Below are 17,111 nucleotides of genomic sequence, written 5' to 3' on the forward strand. Positions count from 1 at the left end.
TCGTCAACGTCCTTGGCCGACACAATATGGGTAGTTGTTGATTTGTGACAGAACAACTCAAAAACAGAACACACAAACACATAATCACACCTTGAGGCTGGCTGATCTTCTCGCCATTCTTGCACTTGAGCTTGTGCTTCTTAAAGGTGCCCTTCCTCTTCTTTACGTTGGGTTTCTCCTGGTTTTGGTTCTGGTTCAGGTGGAGGATGAGGAGGCTGAGCTCGCGCTCGAACACATCCTGCTCCCACTGGGCCAGCTGCTGCTCTCGCAGCCGCAGGAACTCTTCTTGAGACTTCTGCTCCAGAGCTGCTCGCTTCAGCTCCTCTTCGCGGCATCGCAGCTCCTGATGAAGAGGAAGAAAAATGGATGAAAAAGGGGTTTAATACAAGCAGGTCCCTAACATGTGTGTCTGGTAGTCTCATCTCAACCTGGTTCAAAAAATTATGCAGAAGATTGTTGACATCATCGGCTAGATCAGTTGGCCTATTTATGCTTGTGAACATACATATGGATATCTGGAGAGCCTATTAAGCCGCAAACTGTGAAATATGACAACCCTGTCAGTTTTTGGGCTGCATTGTTCCGAAAACACGGGATTCAGCAAGTCAGAACTTCCTTTGTAGTTTTTCTCGCAAGCAAATCAGTGCCGACTTTCTCTGTGTTAAAGAGACAGGCACTAAAACGGATCATTCAAACAGACGGTGTGACAATTTTTGTTTGACCATAAAAGCAAGCAAACTTGTTCTGTTACAAACCCAAAATCTAAGGTTGAAACTGAATATGAGCATAAAATGTCTCCTTTACTGTATTCCCACATGACACCAAAATCTGTAGTAAATTAAGGTTTCTGTGAAGAGCTTTTTCTCGGTCCATTACCAAAAGGTTCAACTGTGGCAAGTATAGCGGCTATTCACATTATATTACTTTATATTAAGTACGTTTATTTGTTTTCCTTCAGGGATGTACATGAAAGAGAATCAGGTTTCTATGTATTTATCTTGGCTCTGATGGATACAAGATCAGCGTAATTGCTATGTAAACTATGTGTTATAGAATAATATAAACAGCACTTTTCATAAACAGATCTACAAAGTGCTGTATGTACATGAAACAGCAAATCAATGAAAGGCATGGGGAAAAGGATTATGTAGCTAAACAAGTATTACAATATGAATGTAAAGAAAACAAACAAAAACTAAAAGAAATTAGGTAAAACCAAAATAAATAATATAAAAAGGGGAACGCAAAGGGTTACTTCACTGACTCCTGCACTGACCGCCCTATTACCTTCTCTTTAGCCCGGAGTTCATCGAACATGTCCTGGATCTCCAGTTTCCAGTCCTCCTGCAGGGAGTGGAAGGATTCCTGCGGCATCTCTTCCTTCACCTGCTGTTCCAGGGCCAGCAGCTGGGACAGGATGGAGCTGAAACTGGGTCTGCGGTGGGGGTCCTGGTCCCAGCACTCTGTTACACAAACAGCAGACATCAGGGTCAGATATTTCCAGTGGTAGAACATGTATTCAGAGCATGCACTAATACCACACTGTGAACATACTCAAGTAAAAGGAAAAAAGTGGAAACGTCAAAATGTAGTCAACGTAAATGTACAAATTGCTGAAATATGCCAAATAAATTAAGAAAAAAAAAAAGTCAACTAAATTATTCTAAATATTTTTTGTTGAAAGGCCTATTTCTTTTCCTGCCTAATCTCTGAATTTTGGAGAAAAAAAATTGTTGGCTGGTTACATTTATGACAAAACATTATATTTTTATGAACCCCTTTTGTGCAAAAATCTTAATTTATGAAAGAAATAAAGCTTTAAGATTAAAGTTAAAAAAGACGATGTTTCAATTTGACCTGTAGTGGAGTAGAAGTATCAAGAGGCACAACAATAAAATATGCAAGTAAAGTAAAAGTACCACATTTTCTCACTTAAGTAAAACACATGAGTACCTAGTTCCTTTACATTACTGGTCACTACTACAACTGCACTCTCTGCATGGCTGTCTTTGCACCGATACAGAAATTAAAGTGGTGAAACAAAGCAGAGCAAATCCACGCGTGGAAAAAAGTTATTTTGTTTGGTACGGAGTAGTTCCCTTAAAACAAGTGGAAAACATTGTCATTAAAGTGGACCCAATTCACTTGTTTCCAGCAGTTTCACTTCTTCCTAACGTTTTCTTGAATCAAGAGACCTGAAAGAACGAAGTAGGTCACTGCTCACCATATCCCTTAGACGTACTGATTTGTGTTTAAAAATAGGCAAACTGTATAACCCTTATAAAACAGGTTAAGATTATAAGACTTCAAATGCGGTCAAACGGCTAACTTAGAGGTATTTTCCTGCATTCATGTCCAAAGATTATCCTGCGATGCCTCATTTATATTTACACATATTCCAGGCACTTGTATTAGCATAATCTAGAGTCAAGCTGATCATTTATTCAAAGTGTGATCCTTAATTAACATGCTGTGGGGGTTTTGCATAATTTGCTGCAACACTTTAGGCAATACAAGTAGATCAAAAACCAATCCAATAATTAATTAATCCTCTGAGGTGGCTATCGGTGGTTTTGTGCACTGATCTCTCTTTTTTAATACAATCGTAAAAGACAAGCAGACATCAAGAGATGTGGATAAGCGGAAAGAATGCGAGCATACTGTGTCTGTGTTTTCGGCAGGAGCAGATAACAGGCGGGTAGCATGTTCGACAGCGCCCTGGTGACATTTCTTTTAACTCCAACACAAGAAGACATAAATGAATAGTTGTTGCACAAGGTGGCTCGAGCTCAAAAACACTTCCTCATCGCAGCCACGTTATTAACAACATACAGGAATTTGTTTTCTCAATTTCAGCCCTGCTTTGAGGAAATGGAAAGAGGAGTTTCGGATTTGATCTCACGCAAGACTACTGTCACACCACTGAATTGCATAAACAGAGGAGTGAGTTCAATTGTATGATGTTTAAAACACATGTCCCACCTGACATGAGGTTAGCGAAGGGTTCGGGGCACGTGGAAGGGATGGGCAGGGTCAGCTTGTTGACAGCGACTCCGTAAGCGACGGCGAGTCCATCAATCCCTTTGTAGGGGGCCTCCCCTGTTAGCAGCTCCCACAGCAGAACACCGTAGCTGGAGGGGAAAACACACAGGCAGCAAGGCATGAGACAGGACACTCAGGCCAGAATTAGACACAGGATACATCCCGGCACATGCATTACACGGTATCTTTGCAACACATGCATCAGCACTTTCAGTATAGTGCATATATAGTGAAATGAGACCACCACAGTTTGTTCGTTCATTTGACTTTTTAGACTACTGCCATGTGCGACTGTTTACATATCAATAAACTGTTAATGCAAACCCAGATGCTTCACAGTGAAAGTCTTCCAGCAAACAGCGCTAGAATACTCTTCAAGAGGCCCTACTCAGCTTTTCCCTTTTTTTTTTACCAAGATGTTATACCTTTAATCTTATTTGAGGTATTTAATGAGGTGATTTTCATTATTAAAATGTTTTGCTTTCCACTGTAAATTACTCAAATAAAAGGGCCACATGGAACTGTCACCCCCAAGTTACATGACAGCAAGCCATTATGTTCGATAAGGGTGAAACTACTAGAAATGTAATTGGCTATCTATATGTAAATCGAAACTGGACCAATCCAGTTAAAATAGATAAATAGTTGTTTTATTATAAAATACATGAAATGTGCCAAATTGGACAAAAAATAATTTCATGCCTACAAACATTTGTAGATTAATCGATACCAACGGAAAGTCTAAAATGTCTTTATTCCAAAATTAAAAAGTAAATATGATAATTGCTCAGTGCACCCTGGGTTGCTTATACTTCTGGTCAATTGTTTGGCTATTTTTGCTGTGTGAATCATGTGCTTGTCAACACACACACACACACACACAGACACAGACACACACACACACACACAACTTTTGAAGCCACACAATGGGAGCAGCTCTGTATCCTAAGAAGATGAAGCGTGGATTTGGATCTCCCACACTGTCAATTAGCTCTCTCCGGACTCCACTGAACGCTGTGGAGGCTTGCTAAGTGCAGAGCGCAGGCCGCAGCCTTTTTTTATTTAGTTCTTTAATTACAACTTCCACACACTGCGAATGTGCAGAAAACGCTGCTCGCTGTTCCCCAAGGCGCTGGCTGTCTCCGCGTGGCGGCTTTGGAGACGAGCGGCCGTGGACAAAAGAGAAAGAATGGTAGAACAAAGATTGCCCTTCATTTTCAGAACTCTTGCACATTTAGCTGTTTTCCAGATTGTGCTGTGATAGCTGTAAAAATGAACTCATGTGGGGTTGTTGTTCATAGACACGGACATGGAAAGTCAGAGGATGTGTGTGCAACACTGAGAAGACACTGTGCACTAAATAGGATACGTTCAAGTACCAGAAAATTCCTTAAGTGGCTTCCACCATTTTTGATGTCCTCAAGGACGCTTTCAAAAAGGATCTCTGTAGAAGCATGTTCAACTGGCTCCACGTAGGCTCTGTGTTGGGCTGCAAAGAACCATTTAGGAGTGGATTAAAAGGTCCTAATCCAATAGATTGAAATTAAACCATAGCATATGTGAGTAAATGCTATAACCACAATGCAGCAAAGCCATCCATGTGTATTATTGCTGTAGGAAATTATTTGTCTTTGCCCTATGCTTTATGCTAATTAAAATATTGCACTTAAAAGCCATCATGAATCCCCTCTCGAGTCAGTTATTAAGGCGTTATTATAAAACCACTAACCATAATCAAGGGACTCCTTTTTGAGTCGAACACAAACACAGATATGCACACACACACACACACACACACACACACACACACACACACACACACACACACACACACACACACACACACACACACACACACACACACACACACACACACACACACACACACACACACACACACACCAGAGCTATTCCCATATAAAAGGCTGTGGTTAGGTCTGGTGTGTGGCCTCCCTCTCTGTCTATACTGGAGACAATGGGACAGTGTGCCGTACATCTGTCCCGCAACAAAGCACAGAGCAGCTCTTTGAAGGGACGCCGTCACATGAGTGCGGCGGTCTTGCTGCCATCCATCATCCTCGCCTTCACTCGCGTCTCACACCCTCTCTCGCCTGCACTTTCCCCCTTTCTATCGTGTTTTCTGTCCACAGACACATGCAGCAGGACCACTATCCTGCTGAGTTGTTGCAGATAATTACTGTTTCTTGATTATAATGACATTTTAATGATCTATAATTGCTTTTGTTGAAGGCTTGGTCATAAACATCATGCCAAAAGGCTGTATTGTTGTTGCATTATGCTAATTAGTATTGTTACATCTATGATTATATACTTGCACTCGCTATTTGGGGTGCATAACTGCATTTACACTGAGAAATATGACAAAATGTCCAATGAGTACTCGGAAAGTGCACGCAAAAGGGTCAAAGAGTTGAGTATAGAATGCTGGACATTTCTTTTCCTCAAAATGTCGGCTACGTAGCAAAATGCAGCGAACTTGGTGTGTGGAAGAGAAACTCCCTCTGGAGGGAACACAGGGATGTTAGCCTTGAAGACCATTTACAGTACATGCACAACCCAACACAATACAGGAAAGGGGAAACCCCAAAAAGCAAAAGGGCCTGTTTAAGTGTCCAGTGTGCCCCTTTAACAGGAATGAATGATATTCAGTTATTCCTAACATGTCAATGGTTCTTAGCCTAGCTTAGTGTTTAGTTGATTTTCAGGGGAAAACCCCAAAAAGCAGTGCCAGCAAGCCCAAGGCTAAAGTCCGGGTTAGCCGCTTTGGAATGTCTCAGGATTGTGGCAGTGTGAAAGCTTTCTTAGCCCCGGGGCTAAAAGCTCACTTAGCCTAAGCTAACTTAAGAGAGCAGCAAGAGCACAACAGAGGAGGGATGAGGCTGTGGAGATATCATACGGAGAGTCCACAGGTTAACCACAGTAGGAAATGAATGGCAATATAATACTGAAGGCTGCAGAGAATACTGGCCTGTAGCTGAAATCCAATAGTGTTGATTGATTATTTTATAGCCCTTATGGGATGGAGATGAGCATTAGTTGTTTCTTTTATTGGTTGGTGTGTTAAAACATCAGAATACACGGCACCAAAGACCACTCTTTCGTTTCAGTTGCATTATCAAAGGGTTTTATGCCAAACGTCCTTGTGAAATCCTGCACAACCTACTTTGTAAGTCCCTCGCAATCTCTGTCACCATAGAAACACTTATATTAGTCAGCTGGAGACTTGTATCACAGATTGGTGCATTTAAACTAAGATCATTAGACACGCCGCTTCATCCATTGGCTCAGGATCAAGCCTGCATTGAATATTCAGGTTTATTTATTCCACTCACAACATGTCCTTCAAGCGAAGCAGTAAATATGACTTTAATTCTGCATAAAAATACAAATGTAATAATAGAAAAAAAAGCTTTTATCCTTGAATTGGAGAAATTAAACATGTTATTTCTTAGAAGAAAACACCATTAGCGTTTGGAACTACACCTAATTGCTTAGTCCTAGCTTTAGTGTACAGATATTAGCATTGTATTGATGTTATTGAAAAATGTTTCCCAAAGTCTTTTCCTATAAGGTGCTGCGATTGCATACTGTAAATACCATGAAATAACGCCTCATGTCTGCCTCAAAATAAAACCCTGGAACCAGCTTAAAAAACGTTGTGCCCACTCACCTCCAAACGTCGCTGCCCTTGGAGAAGGTAGAGGACTTGATGACCTCAGGGGCCATCCAGGCATAGGTGCCGGCGGTGCTCATCTTGGTGGTCTTGTGCCACTCTCTGGCCAGGCCGAAGTCTGTGATTTTCAACGTCAAACCCTCCATACATTCATTCTCTATGGGCTGAGCCAGGAGGACTGGAGGGGAAAACAAACACAGGATATGTTGAGTGATAAAAATGCACCGAAATACAGCACTGGACTTTAAACACTCTGAGGAGGTCATGTCTTATATTGGTTTGTTGGTCCATTTGTTTTCTTTCAGCAGGATTACTTATATTATAGCATTTGAAAGGAGTTCACTTGCATTTGACTAATAAATGTCAAAACATATACCTCTGTCCTTTTAGGACAGTGTCCCTAGTAGGTGCTGCAATGCTAAAAAACTAATATACTATTTCTACTGAGAAAAATATCACTTTCCACACATAGAACCACTCAAGGCTTTTGTTGTGAAGTAGCTAGAGGAATATGGAAGACGTTATGAAGTTCACCCCAGGATTAAAAAGGGTGTTTTTGGAGTAAAATGTGGGAAGAAAATAATGGAAATCACAAGTAACTACCAGTAATTGATTTTCAAAACAAGGTGCACCACAGGTTTTCATATTTTCAGAGCAGATAATAAGAATGTGCAAGAAGAAAGTACTGTAAACTGTGAAAACTAATATACCCTGATGCAACACAAGACAGAAAGCACCAAAGAAAAACTATTTAAATGTGTCATAATGACAAGTGTTTAGCCGCTATAAGTAACCATTTATTAGAGGCAAACCTCACTCTTCTTAATGGCTTCCCTTGGGCCAAACAATAATGCTTTTCAAAAACTGAATAAAAGCATTTTACTAAAAAGGAGAACAAAACCTATAAGTGCATGCGAATAAATGGACCAATGATGACGTAGCTTCTCAGAGTTTTACGAACACTTAGTAAATGTTGCATTTTCTTGCAGCCACAGTAAGGGTTTTTCAAAGTTTCCTCTGCAGAGATTTGCATTCATAACCGCGACTGAGAATCTGGAGGGTCATGCTCCTTCTGAAACTCTTCCTAACACCAAATTCCAAAAATGCTGGCATGATACCAGTAAGAATACTGCAAATGTCATACCGCCAGTACAATCAACAGCTGTTATTGTTCAAACCAGTATTGTTAGCATTTCAAAATAAAGAAGTGCACCTATACTTAAAAGTACAAATACTATGGTCTTAAAAATACTCCACTACAAGTAAAAGTCCTGAGTTTGAAATGTTACTTCAGTAAACATACAAAAGTATTAGCATCAAAATCCACATGAAGTACAAAAAGTATTCTGCACAACGACCAGTTTCAGGATAATATAAAGTACAATATTATTATCAGCTAAATATACTTCAAGTATCTCAATAAAAGTACTCTGAATGCAGAATGGATCTTTACTCAATATTATTTTATAATGGTTATCCTGTTTTCCAATGTGGACCAAATTGATATACTTGAAATATGGTGAAGATTAGAAGTACAGCACAGACTTTCCCCATATCAAAGTATCATGCGTATAAAACACTTGAGTAAATGTACTTAGTTACTTTCCACTACTGCCAACATAAAACATGTTTCAAAAACTTTCTCTTATTTATCTGAAGGTATACACACCTTTTGACCTAACCAAAGCAACACACACTGGGACTTTATGAAACCTTAAACCAACAGAGAATGCTGTTTTTCTTTCAGAAGTTATTGAACTTTATTGATAGGGAGCGGCCAACCTGACAGCAGTCATAGCTGAATCAGATATGGATGACTGATATAAAGGAATGGGTCTCCAAACATAGATGCATTACAAAAAATCCAAAATGAGAAAAGTATACACTGTAAAAAATGTAATAGCCCTACGAAGAAAAGACATTTTGGTAACCAGCCAGTGTTATGCAACCGCACAGTGTTGGGAGGCTTTGTTTTTTATGAAAATAGAATATAATGCTGAGGATGTGGGTTGCTGCGGTGTGACTCGATATCACATGCCTCGGTATGATCGGCAGCCGGGCTTCTCTTCCCCTTTGCTGGCAGCATGGGCACTGCTCATGGCAAGGCCGCCATCACACGCAGGGAGGAGGAAAGCGGCAAAGAATTTGACTTATTATAGGGAAGTAAGACTCCGCTATATGGAGTCACTTTCTGACTTTCAGAGCCAGGCACTTATTTCCTTTTTTTCTTCTGCATATTTCACTGAAAAATCTATTTTCTCCAGCCTCTCTTTCCCTTTTAATTTTGTCTTTTTCCAAACACATGAACGATTCTCTCTCTTTCTCTCTTTGTTGTCTATGTCTTTGTCCCTCTCTCTCTCAGACATCCTGTGCTGTGACTTGAAGCCCAGAGGCAGCGGTTTGACGTCACAAAGGAATGCATCACAAGAGGTTGTGTTGTCTGCTGTGTGTATGTGTGTATGAGTGTGTGAACGTTGAACGGGAGATTTGTTTTTTTCGTAATGTCATTGGGCGACAATTTTGAAATGACACCTTCAAATTTGCAATAGCGCATGTGATTTTGCAAAATGACTTCAGATACAAAGGCGGACAATCGATGAAGGCTTCAACTTCACAATCTTAACAGCCAGACAGCCTTTGAAAAGGGGGAAAACTAGGATACATCGAGATATGTCCATCACAGACTTTCGAAATTGACTTCTGCACAAGGCACAAACAACAAAATACTTAAAGTAGCCAATGGGCAAAACAAAAGACCCGCTACAGAGAGAAAGAAAGAGGCCGCTCATTTAACCTTTTTGCAGAAAATCTATTTCTGTTCGTTCTAATGCTGAGTCATTGTTTTCTGTCCACTCCACAAGCCCCTCAGGGCGGTGTTGGTGGTGTTGATGGGGGGCTTGTAATTACTGCAACAGGCCTTGATCCTTTACTCCACTTCTTTTGTCCGCGGCTGTTAAAAACAAGCCTGCAGTCAGTCACCCCTATTTCCACCAGGGCGCTCCTTCTCTGCGCCTTGACCCCACTTCCAGGAAGTGACGCTGGTATCGGCCAATTAGCCTCCGGTGGCTGGGCCCTTCCTTAAAAAGCAAACAAAAACACAGCAGCAGGACCCAGCTGTGGCGCAACTGGCTGGGGCACTTGCACCGCACGCCGGCGACCCGGGTTCGATTCCCGACCCGTGGTCCTTTCCGGATCCCACCCCGACTCTCTCTCCCACTTTCCTGTCACTCTCCACTGTCCTATCCGATTAAAGGCAAAAAGCCCCCAAAAACATCTTTAAAAAAAACAAAGCAGCAGAGTTTGTTGTCCTCTCTTGCTGTTTATTGTGCACAATAAGAAAAGCAGTATTTTAGGAAGCTGAGGTTAAGAGGGGTCACGTGGCACCAGACAGACCCAGATAGTATGGGAGTTTTGGATCTGGGGCACAATGATAGTATGGGAGTTTTGGATCTGGGGCACAATGATAGTATGGGAGTTTTGGATCTGGGGCACAATGATAGTATGGGAGTTTTGGAGCTGGGGTACAATGATAGTATGGGAGTTTTGGAGCTGGGGTACAATGAAACGTTGAGTTTTCGGTGAAGTCAACATTACAGTTTTTTCAGTGTAGCACAAGCTGAGGTGACAGAGAGAGAGAGGTGCAGACTGGCGATCCTTATCATATGATTGAGAGAGATGGGGCAGAGCTAAAAATGGCTGCAACCGCCTAGAAAGCAAATCACGCACACACACACACACACCTAACACAGGAGACTCACTTTCTGTGGCCAAATATTTTAGCACCCAGCTGAACACAAGAAGCATAGTGTGGGATGAGGGACACGCTTGCCTGCACACCACTAAACGACACACACACACACACACACACACACACACACACAGCGGTATCACCAAATAATGACTTAACATATACTTTATACAAATGTGTGTGAATCATGATTTACAGTATAATGTTGTATATACATTTAAAGATATATATTATAGGTATATTTAGAACTAGTTGAGTAAGATGAGGAGATTGATATGAATGTCATGTCTGTGCTTTAAGTACAGTTAGCTTAGCAAGGCTGTTCAAAGAAAAAAACAGTTCAAAGTGAAGAGTGTGGCATTAAGCTGGCATACACAAGAGCATAAATATCCAATTTTACTAATGGGTAAGTTAGCATAACATTGACAGCAGCTTAGCTAACTTCAGAGGGCAGCTGACGCACACTGTTTTCAGGTCCTGAAAGCTAGCTAGATTATATTATCTATATTTTGAGGCAAAAAAAAGTTGTGTCAAAAGAACACCAATGTTTTTAAAGGAAAAGTTCAATATTTAACTGCAAAAATTCAAGTGTGCTCAGTGAGATGAGATGTCAGAACATAATTAGCCTAGCTTAGCATAAAGACTGGAATCAGCTAGCTTTGCTCAGAGCCTATAAGGCAGCTTTTTACGTTGATTATTCGACTTGAGGGGGCTTTCATGCACATTTTGTCCAGACAGGAATGTATTCGTTATTTATTTATATACACACACACAACACATGTATATGTAAATGCAGCACAAATGCCCAGAGTACGAACATATCCAACCGCGACTCGGACCTGTGCAAAAATGTAAATTCCATGAACCATAATGCAACCTATCAACAAGTTTCAGCGCGGTTGCCTTATTGAGACCACAACCGGTGCTCCCTACTATATCTGGCATGTTGTATGGATGAATGCATTTTTATATAGTATATAGATAGTGTTCAATCCACCTTGTAAATGGCATATGCAGCAGTGCATGCGAGCATGCACACACATGCAGGTTTATTGTAGAGTTGCTTAACATGTGAAAAACAAAGATAACCAATGCATACAAACGTCTCTGCATTTAGGGGACAGATATAGCCTAACTGTACTTGTGCATGCACATATCGGTCAACATACACACGTATGCAACTAAGAACAGAAACTAAAATACAAATCCACAGAAGCTTTCTAGCCGTCTCAGCACAAATACACGCAGGCATTCTTCTTCCACTTCCTGAGCTGAAGCACAGTGCATCCACAGTTCAGACTCCCTCCTCTCACCACCACCATCACACCGATTGCTGATTTGTCAGCTGCTTACTGGATGCTATGTGGCAACATGCTGTGTCCAAATCAGCCGGTGACCTACAAAACATTAAGTCTGCTGCTGATATCTTCAAAACTGTACTGAAAAGTTGAAGAAGTTTTAAGTAGTGCACTAAAGTCTGGACAAGATAACATCGATGTGGAGAAAGTCATGAGAGAAAATAGTATATTCTTAATAACCTCCAAGTAGGACGTGAGGATTCAAGGAAATAATGAAAAACCATAGATAAAGGTTTGACCTAATAATAAACTTGGATTTATATGAGTGATATTGAGCTTATACAATAAGTATACACTGGGTTCTTATCTGCATCCTTGGTTCTCTCTCACCTGCTATCCCATTTTAAGGAGGAGTGTTGCCAAAAGTGTCAAACAGAACAGGAAATCCAGCTTTCCTTCAAAGGACAACTGTGAGAATCATGACTAGATCAGTCTTGCCCAGACAAATCGTCTTCCTGATACAGAGGCAAAACCAACAATGTCGCCACAATAACACCGTGACAGATCTCCATGGCAACAGGAGCCTGTTTGGTATTGTTTGTTGTTTAGAAACCTGAGTGTGGCTGTTGCAGATACGAGCAGCAGCCTGAGAATCCCAGTGTCAGGGATTTTTGCAGGGTACGTTCCAGAGCTGATTAAACATAAGCCCACCTGACTGATAAAGTAAAGCCATGTGGATCCTGAGCAAACACGGACTATTTACATTGCTAACCTTCTTCGCACAAAAGCAGTAGATCTATTTGGATTTCATAGCAGCTGGAAAAACTGTAGCCCAATGTGCAAAATCAGTTCAGCCTGTATTTCAAATAAAGTGAAATAGTTTCAGGGAACTTGCTTTGACGTCATTACAAAAGGAAGTCACAGCAGACAGACAGATATGATGAGCAAGTGGGTATCTACAAATCAGAGAGTTGGCAATGCCGATGCTTACAACTGTCAGTTTGTGAGAGGGGGTGTTCTTAGGGGATTTTTTTTAGAAATTACAAAACCATAATGACAAGGTGTGGCATGTATGACTATGACAATAAATATAAGATGAATGCCTGCCTAATTTTAACAGACCTCGTAGCAAAGGATATTTCTAACCTTGTTTTCATAAGTGAGGGATTGAGGGGTTGTAGAATACATCTTATTTACCCTGTGTACTGCATAGAAGCCACTCTGTGATGTGTGATACTTTAGGCTAACAATAGCTGCTCTTTTCTTCTCTTTTTGGAATTTTGACTCCAGTAATGCGAACTGCTACTGAGTGACGTTACATTAGCCAAAGTCACCTAACAAAAAGTTGCATACTCATCTTGAAAGCCTTTCTATCCACTTAAAAGTGAATATGTACTTTTAAGTGGCAATGCGTAGAAGCTAGTCCTGGATGTTTTCAATATTTTTTGGCTAACATTTGCAGCTCCTTTGTATTATTTTGGGGGATTTTGACTCAAGCAATGCTAACAAACCTTACTAAGATATTATCAATGTTAGTAACACAAAGTTGTACACTTACTTGAAAGCCTTTCTATCCAAATATAAGTGAAGATGTATTTAAGGTGTTCTATGTAGAAGCAAGTCCTCCACGTTTTCAATTACTTAGGCTACCATTAGCAGCTCCCTTAGTGCTTTTTTGGGGGATTTGGACTTCCGCAATGATAGCAAACTTTACTGAGATGTTGTAAAGTATCAGAAGTCAACTACGTTAGCAACACAAAGTTGTCCACTTAAAAGTTTGAATATAGAAAACAGTATGGAAAACATTTTCCATATCATACCATTTACACCAGAACTAACTAGCAAGGTTGTTAAGCGTTGAGTTTTGGCATGGGACATGTACGTCTTTTAGCACACACCATGTATGTAGCCGACAAGTGAATATTTAAAACTTCCTTTACAAGGATTTTGTTTTTAAACAAGTCAGCAGAAAACATTAAATGGTCGACAGGATAAAGTATTTGAAAGTATGCATGAAGCTAACGTTAGCCTAACTTGAGAGCCTTCATAACGTCTCCCTAGGTCAAATGGTAAATGGATGTTTCCCTGGTTCAATTTTGATGAAATCCCCCACACACCTTTTTCGCCTGCATTTGAAATATTCACATCTCTTCGTTCTTTTGCAATTTGAACTGCATTGATAGCCCTGGCCAGTCTCTTGGAATGAGAACCCTGGGAATATAGGGATGACCCCTAATTAATTAGCTAGACCTGATGAAATCTGCCAGCCAGATTTCATTATAGCCAGCCAAATTGAAGTTGCCAGCTAGAAATGAGCAGTCTGCTTTTGAAATCTGTCTGAAATCAATGACCCATTGTTTAAAAAGCAACTAATAAATCCAGTAGCAAATATGCCAGCGTTATCATTGTAAATGACATACTGTAGGTGCTGTGTGGGAAAGGAAAGCTCAACAGGCAACAGTAGCAACCGTAACTGAAGAGGGCTTTGCAAACATTCACATTTACAGCACCTGACATACAGAGAAAAGGGTCAACGTCCCGCTCAAGGACATCTGCTGCTAAACATACAGTTCATGCAGTCCTGTCACAATGACATGCCAGATGTGAAGTCAGACCTACAAAGCCTCTCTCTGCCTCTTCACTCTGCACCTCACTTAATAATGTTTTCTCTATAATTAAACGCTGGAGCTCTATCGCCATCTCTCACCGCAGTTTTCTCATGTATGCCATCATTCATCATGCAACTGTAATTTACTTTGTGTACTATCCTATACAGGTATGTTATGTCTATTGTTCTGCTGCTGTAGTACATTGCTCTTTGAGAGAACATTCTAATTTATCCAGAATATTTTATATTGTGTATTGTTTGCGATATCTCTTGTAGGGATTAATAAAGTGTCTATTCCTCACCTTCCAATCTCTGTTAGTTGTACCGATACATCAGGCTGCTATGCGTTGATATTTTTCCAACTAGACTATAAGGGAGGGACTCAAATATCTGCAACTAAAAGTCAGAATTGTGTCAGATATTACTATGTATAAGGGCTTTTAAACACCCATATCAGTTCAACCTAAGCCTCTCTACCTTCCTCCCTCTACCCCCTCCCTGCGCTGCACCCGTAGGCGAAAGGGAGAATTCCGGCAGGGTGGGGGCTTTCCCCAGGAAGAACGGGAGCTTTGTCCCCGGAGGGACGAGGCCATAGGCTGACAGACAGTCTGGCAACCTCTGACCAGGCAGCCAGCGAGTGAGAGAGTGAGAAAGAGTGATAGGGGCATAATCACAGAGATGAAACCAGCGCTGGAGTTTCGTCTTAGCTCAGGGGCGCGCAGCGGGGTCACGGAGTGCAGGAAGCGTCACTGAGTTTACAAACCAGGCCACAGCAGACGTATTACTGTGAATAGAAGGTGGCATTATTTCCTCATTAGATGTATGTGAAGATAATGATTCAGGGCAGAGTTCACCTCCCACACAACAAGCCTGTCATTAGAATAAACATGCAATCACTATTGTTTGTTTTATAATGACATGAGTATTGTTTGACCTGGATATTATACCAATATAAGTGCCAATAAGAGAGCCCTTAAAGTGATACTGATACATAACTGTATGTGTTCCTTTTCTTTTCTACTTGCCTTATGACATTAAATTCCCCTCATGGTAATGGTGATAGTGGGTGAAATCCTAGAAAAGGGCTTTCATTTTTTTGATTTTGGCACAACATATGTGAACAGCAGGTATAATTTGACCTGAAAAGTGTTGATACTACTTAGTACTCTTTATTTTTGGTTCACGTACAGCTCTAGTTATTTCATCACTCTGCAAAAAGGAGTGTTTTGACAAACTTAAAATAACTCATTTAATGTAAGACAATCCCTGTGTTCTATTTTTGCCGAATGCTGATCAGGTTTGTCAAGTAATTCCACTCCATGTTGACGATGACGGTGCTGTGTCATGTCCTCACTCAAATTGAATATATAAATGTTGTGCTGCTTCCAAAAATATATGGTTTATTACAACTTGGACAATGTTGAACAGGAGTATTCTAAATAACTAGACCTCTAAAGTATGTGTTGCCAGGTAAAAGTCTGCAGGGAGCTGAAATTGGTACCTTATTAACATCCAGGGTTCATGAGTTAAAATGTAACATTCTTCAGCGCCATTTTCAGAAACTTCTGGAAACTACGACTCAGGAACTTAATATAGTCCCTGGTTAAAATAAAGGTAAAGTTTCAGATTTGGAAAATGTTTGCTGAGTCCTTACAAATATGAATAAAGGCTAGAATATTTCTTGATATCCGTCTTAGATTGTACAACTTACATTAACAGCTATGACCCTTTGTCATCAATATTGTGTTCTTGTAAGAAATGTTTGTTGGGAGCAAATTGGCGTTTTATTAAATATTAGTTTTATCTTAAAAGGCAGAGCTTGTTTTTTAACTAAATCACACTAGATAAAGCTTTACAATCACTCATTCGTCTGGTTATGGAACGTTTAACAAAGGTTGAATTATCAAGTCTGTATGTTCTCAATGAAATAAACTTTGTAAGGGAGTTTCCAATAAAGCCAAACAAAACTGAAATACATACATGTCAATCAATGCAAAGCTGGAAGAAAATACTTCCCTGTGTCCCTGACTGAGCAACATCCCAAAAGTTTAAATGATCACGCTAGCTATAACAAAGTCAAAGGTTCTGACCATACTGGTGAACAGAAATCCTTTCCTACTTATTTTATGCAATAAAAACAAACCGTGTATAAAGTGTGCGCTCGAGATCAGACTGGAGACGTAACCACTTCAAAGATGGGTGAAGCCTTCTTGCTATCTTCCTACGTTTGTTCTTTTCAAACAGAAAAAAGGTATGTTGGTATACAGAAATGTTCCTTCAGGGAAAGTAGAACATGTTAGATAAGGCAGGTAATACTCCAAATTATTTTCTGGTGGATTCTGAAACCTGTATTTCTGATTTTTCCAGTAACCTTGAACACTTTTGTCTTGAGATATGTGTGAGACTGCTCTGTAACTAGGTGCAGTAATGTTTCTTTATAACCATACAATAGATTTTTCCATGAACATATTTACATAAATGTGTGTGTAAGATGTCAATTACAAAAGAAGAACATTGGAATTGGCGAGTCAGATTTCTGAAAATAAAATTGTGATCGGTGCTTCTCTAATTGGAATAGTCTTGTGATGTTTGTGGTGAGAAAGAAGCTGAGAGTTAGGTTTCAGACTGGAGAAGCTAAAAAAAACAATGGAGTTCACTCTGGCTGAGATCTGGAACCTCTCGACTTCCTGTGCGTTTTGACCTTCCAGTGTCTGCTTTTTC

The 17,111-nt window shown here is 40.3% G+C and overlaps 1 protein-coding gene across 1 annotated transcript in view; it reads right to left on the bottom strand.

Moving 5' to 3' along the window:
* LOC134875771 (mitogen-activated protein kinase kinase kinase 11) overlaps window positions 1-17,111 on the bottom strand; it is a 43,364-nt gene that overhangs the window by 18,299 nt on the left and 7,954 nt on the right. Inside the window, exons 2-5 of the mRNA XM_063900412.1 lie at window positions 6,734-6,914; window positions 2,983-3,131; window positions 1,288-1,463; window positions 91-343 (exon numbers count right to left, since the gene is read on the bottom strand). Coding sequence (XP_063756482.1) covers window positions 91-343; window positions 1,288-1,463; window positions 2,983-3,131; window positions 6,734-6,914 — 759 coding nt within the window. The remainder of the gene's footprint in view (window positions 1-90; window positions 344-1,287; window positions 1,464-2,982; window positions 3,132-6,733; window positions 6,915-17,111) is intronic.

Source organism: Eleginops maclovinus, chromosome 14 (assembly GCF_036324505.1).
Source record: "Eleginops maclovinus isolate JMC-PN-2008 ecotype Puerto Natales chromosome 14, JC_Emac_rtc_rv5, whole genome shotgun sequence".
Taxonomy (NCBI): domain Eukaryota; kingdom Metazoa; phylum Chordata; class Actinopteri; order Perciformes; family Eleginopidae; genus Eleginops; species Eleginops maclovinus.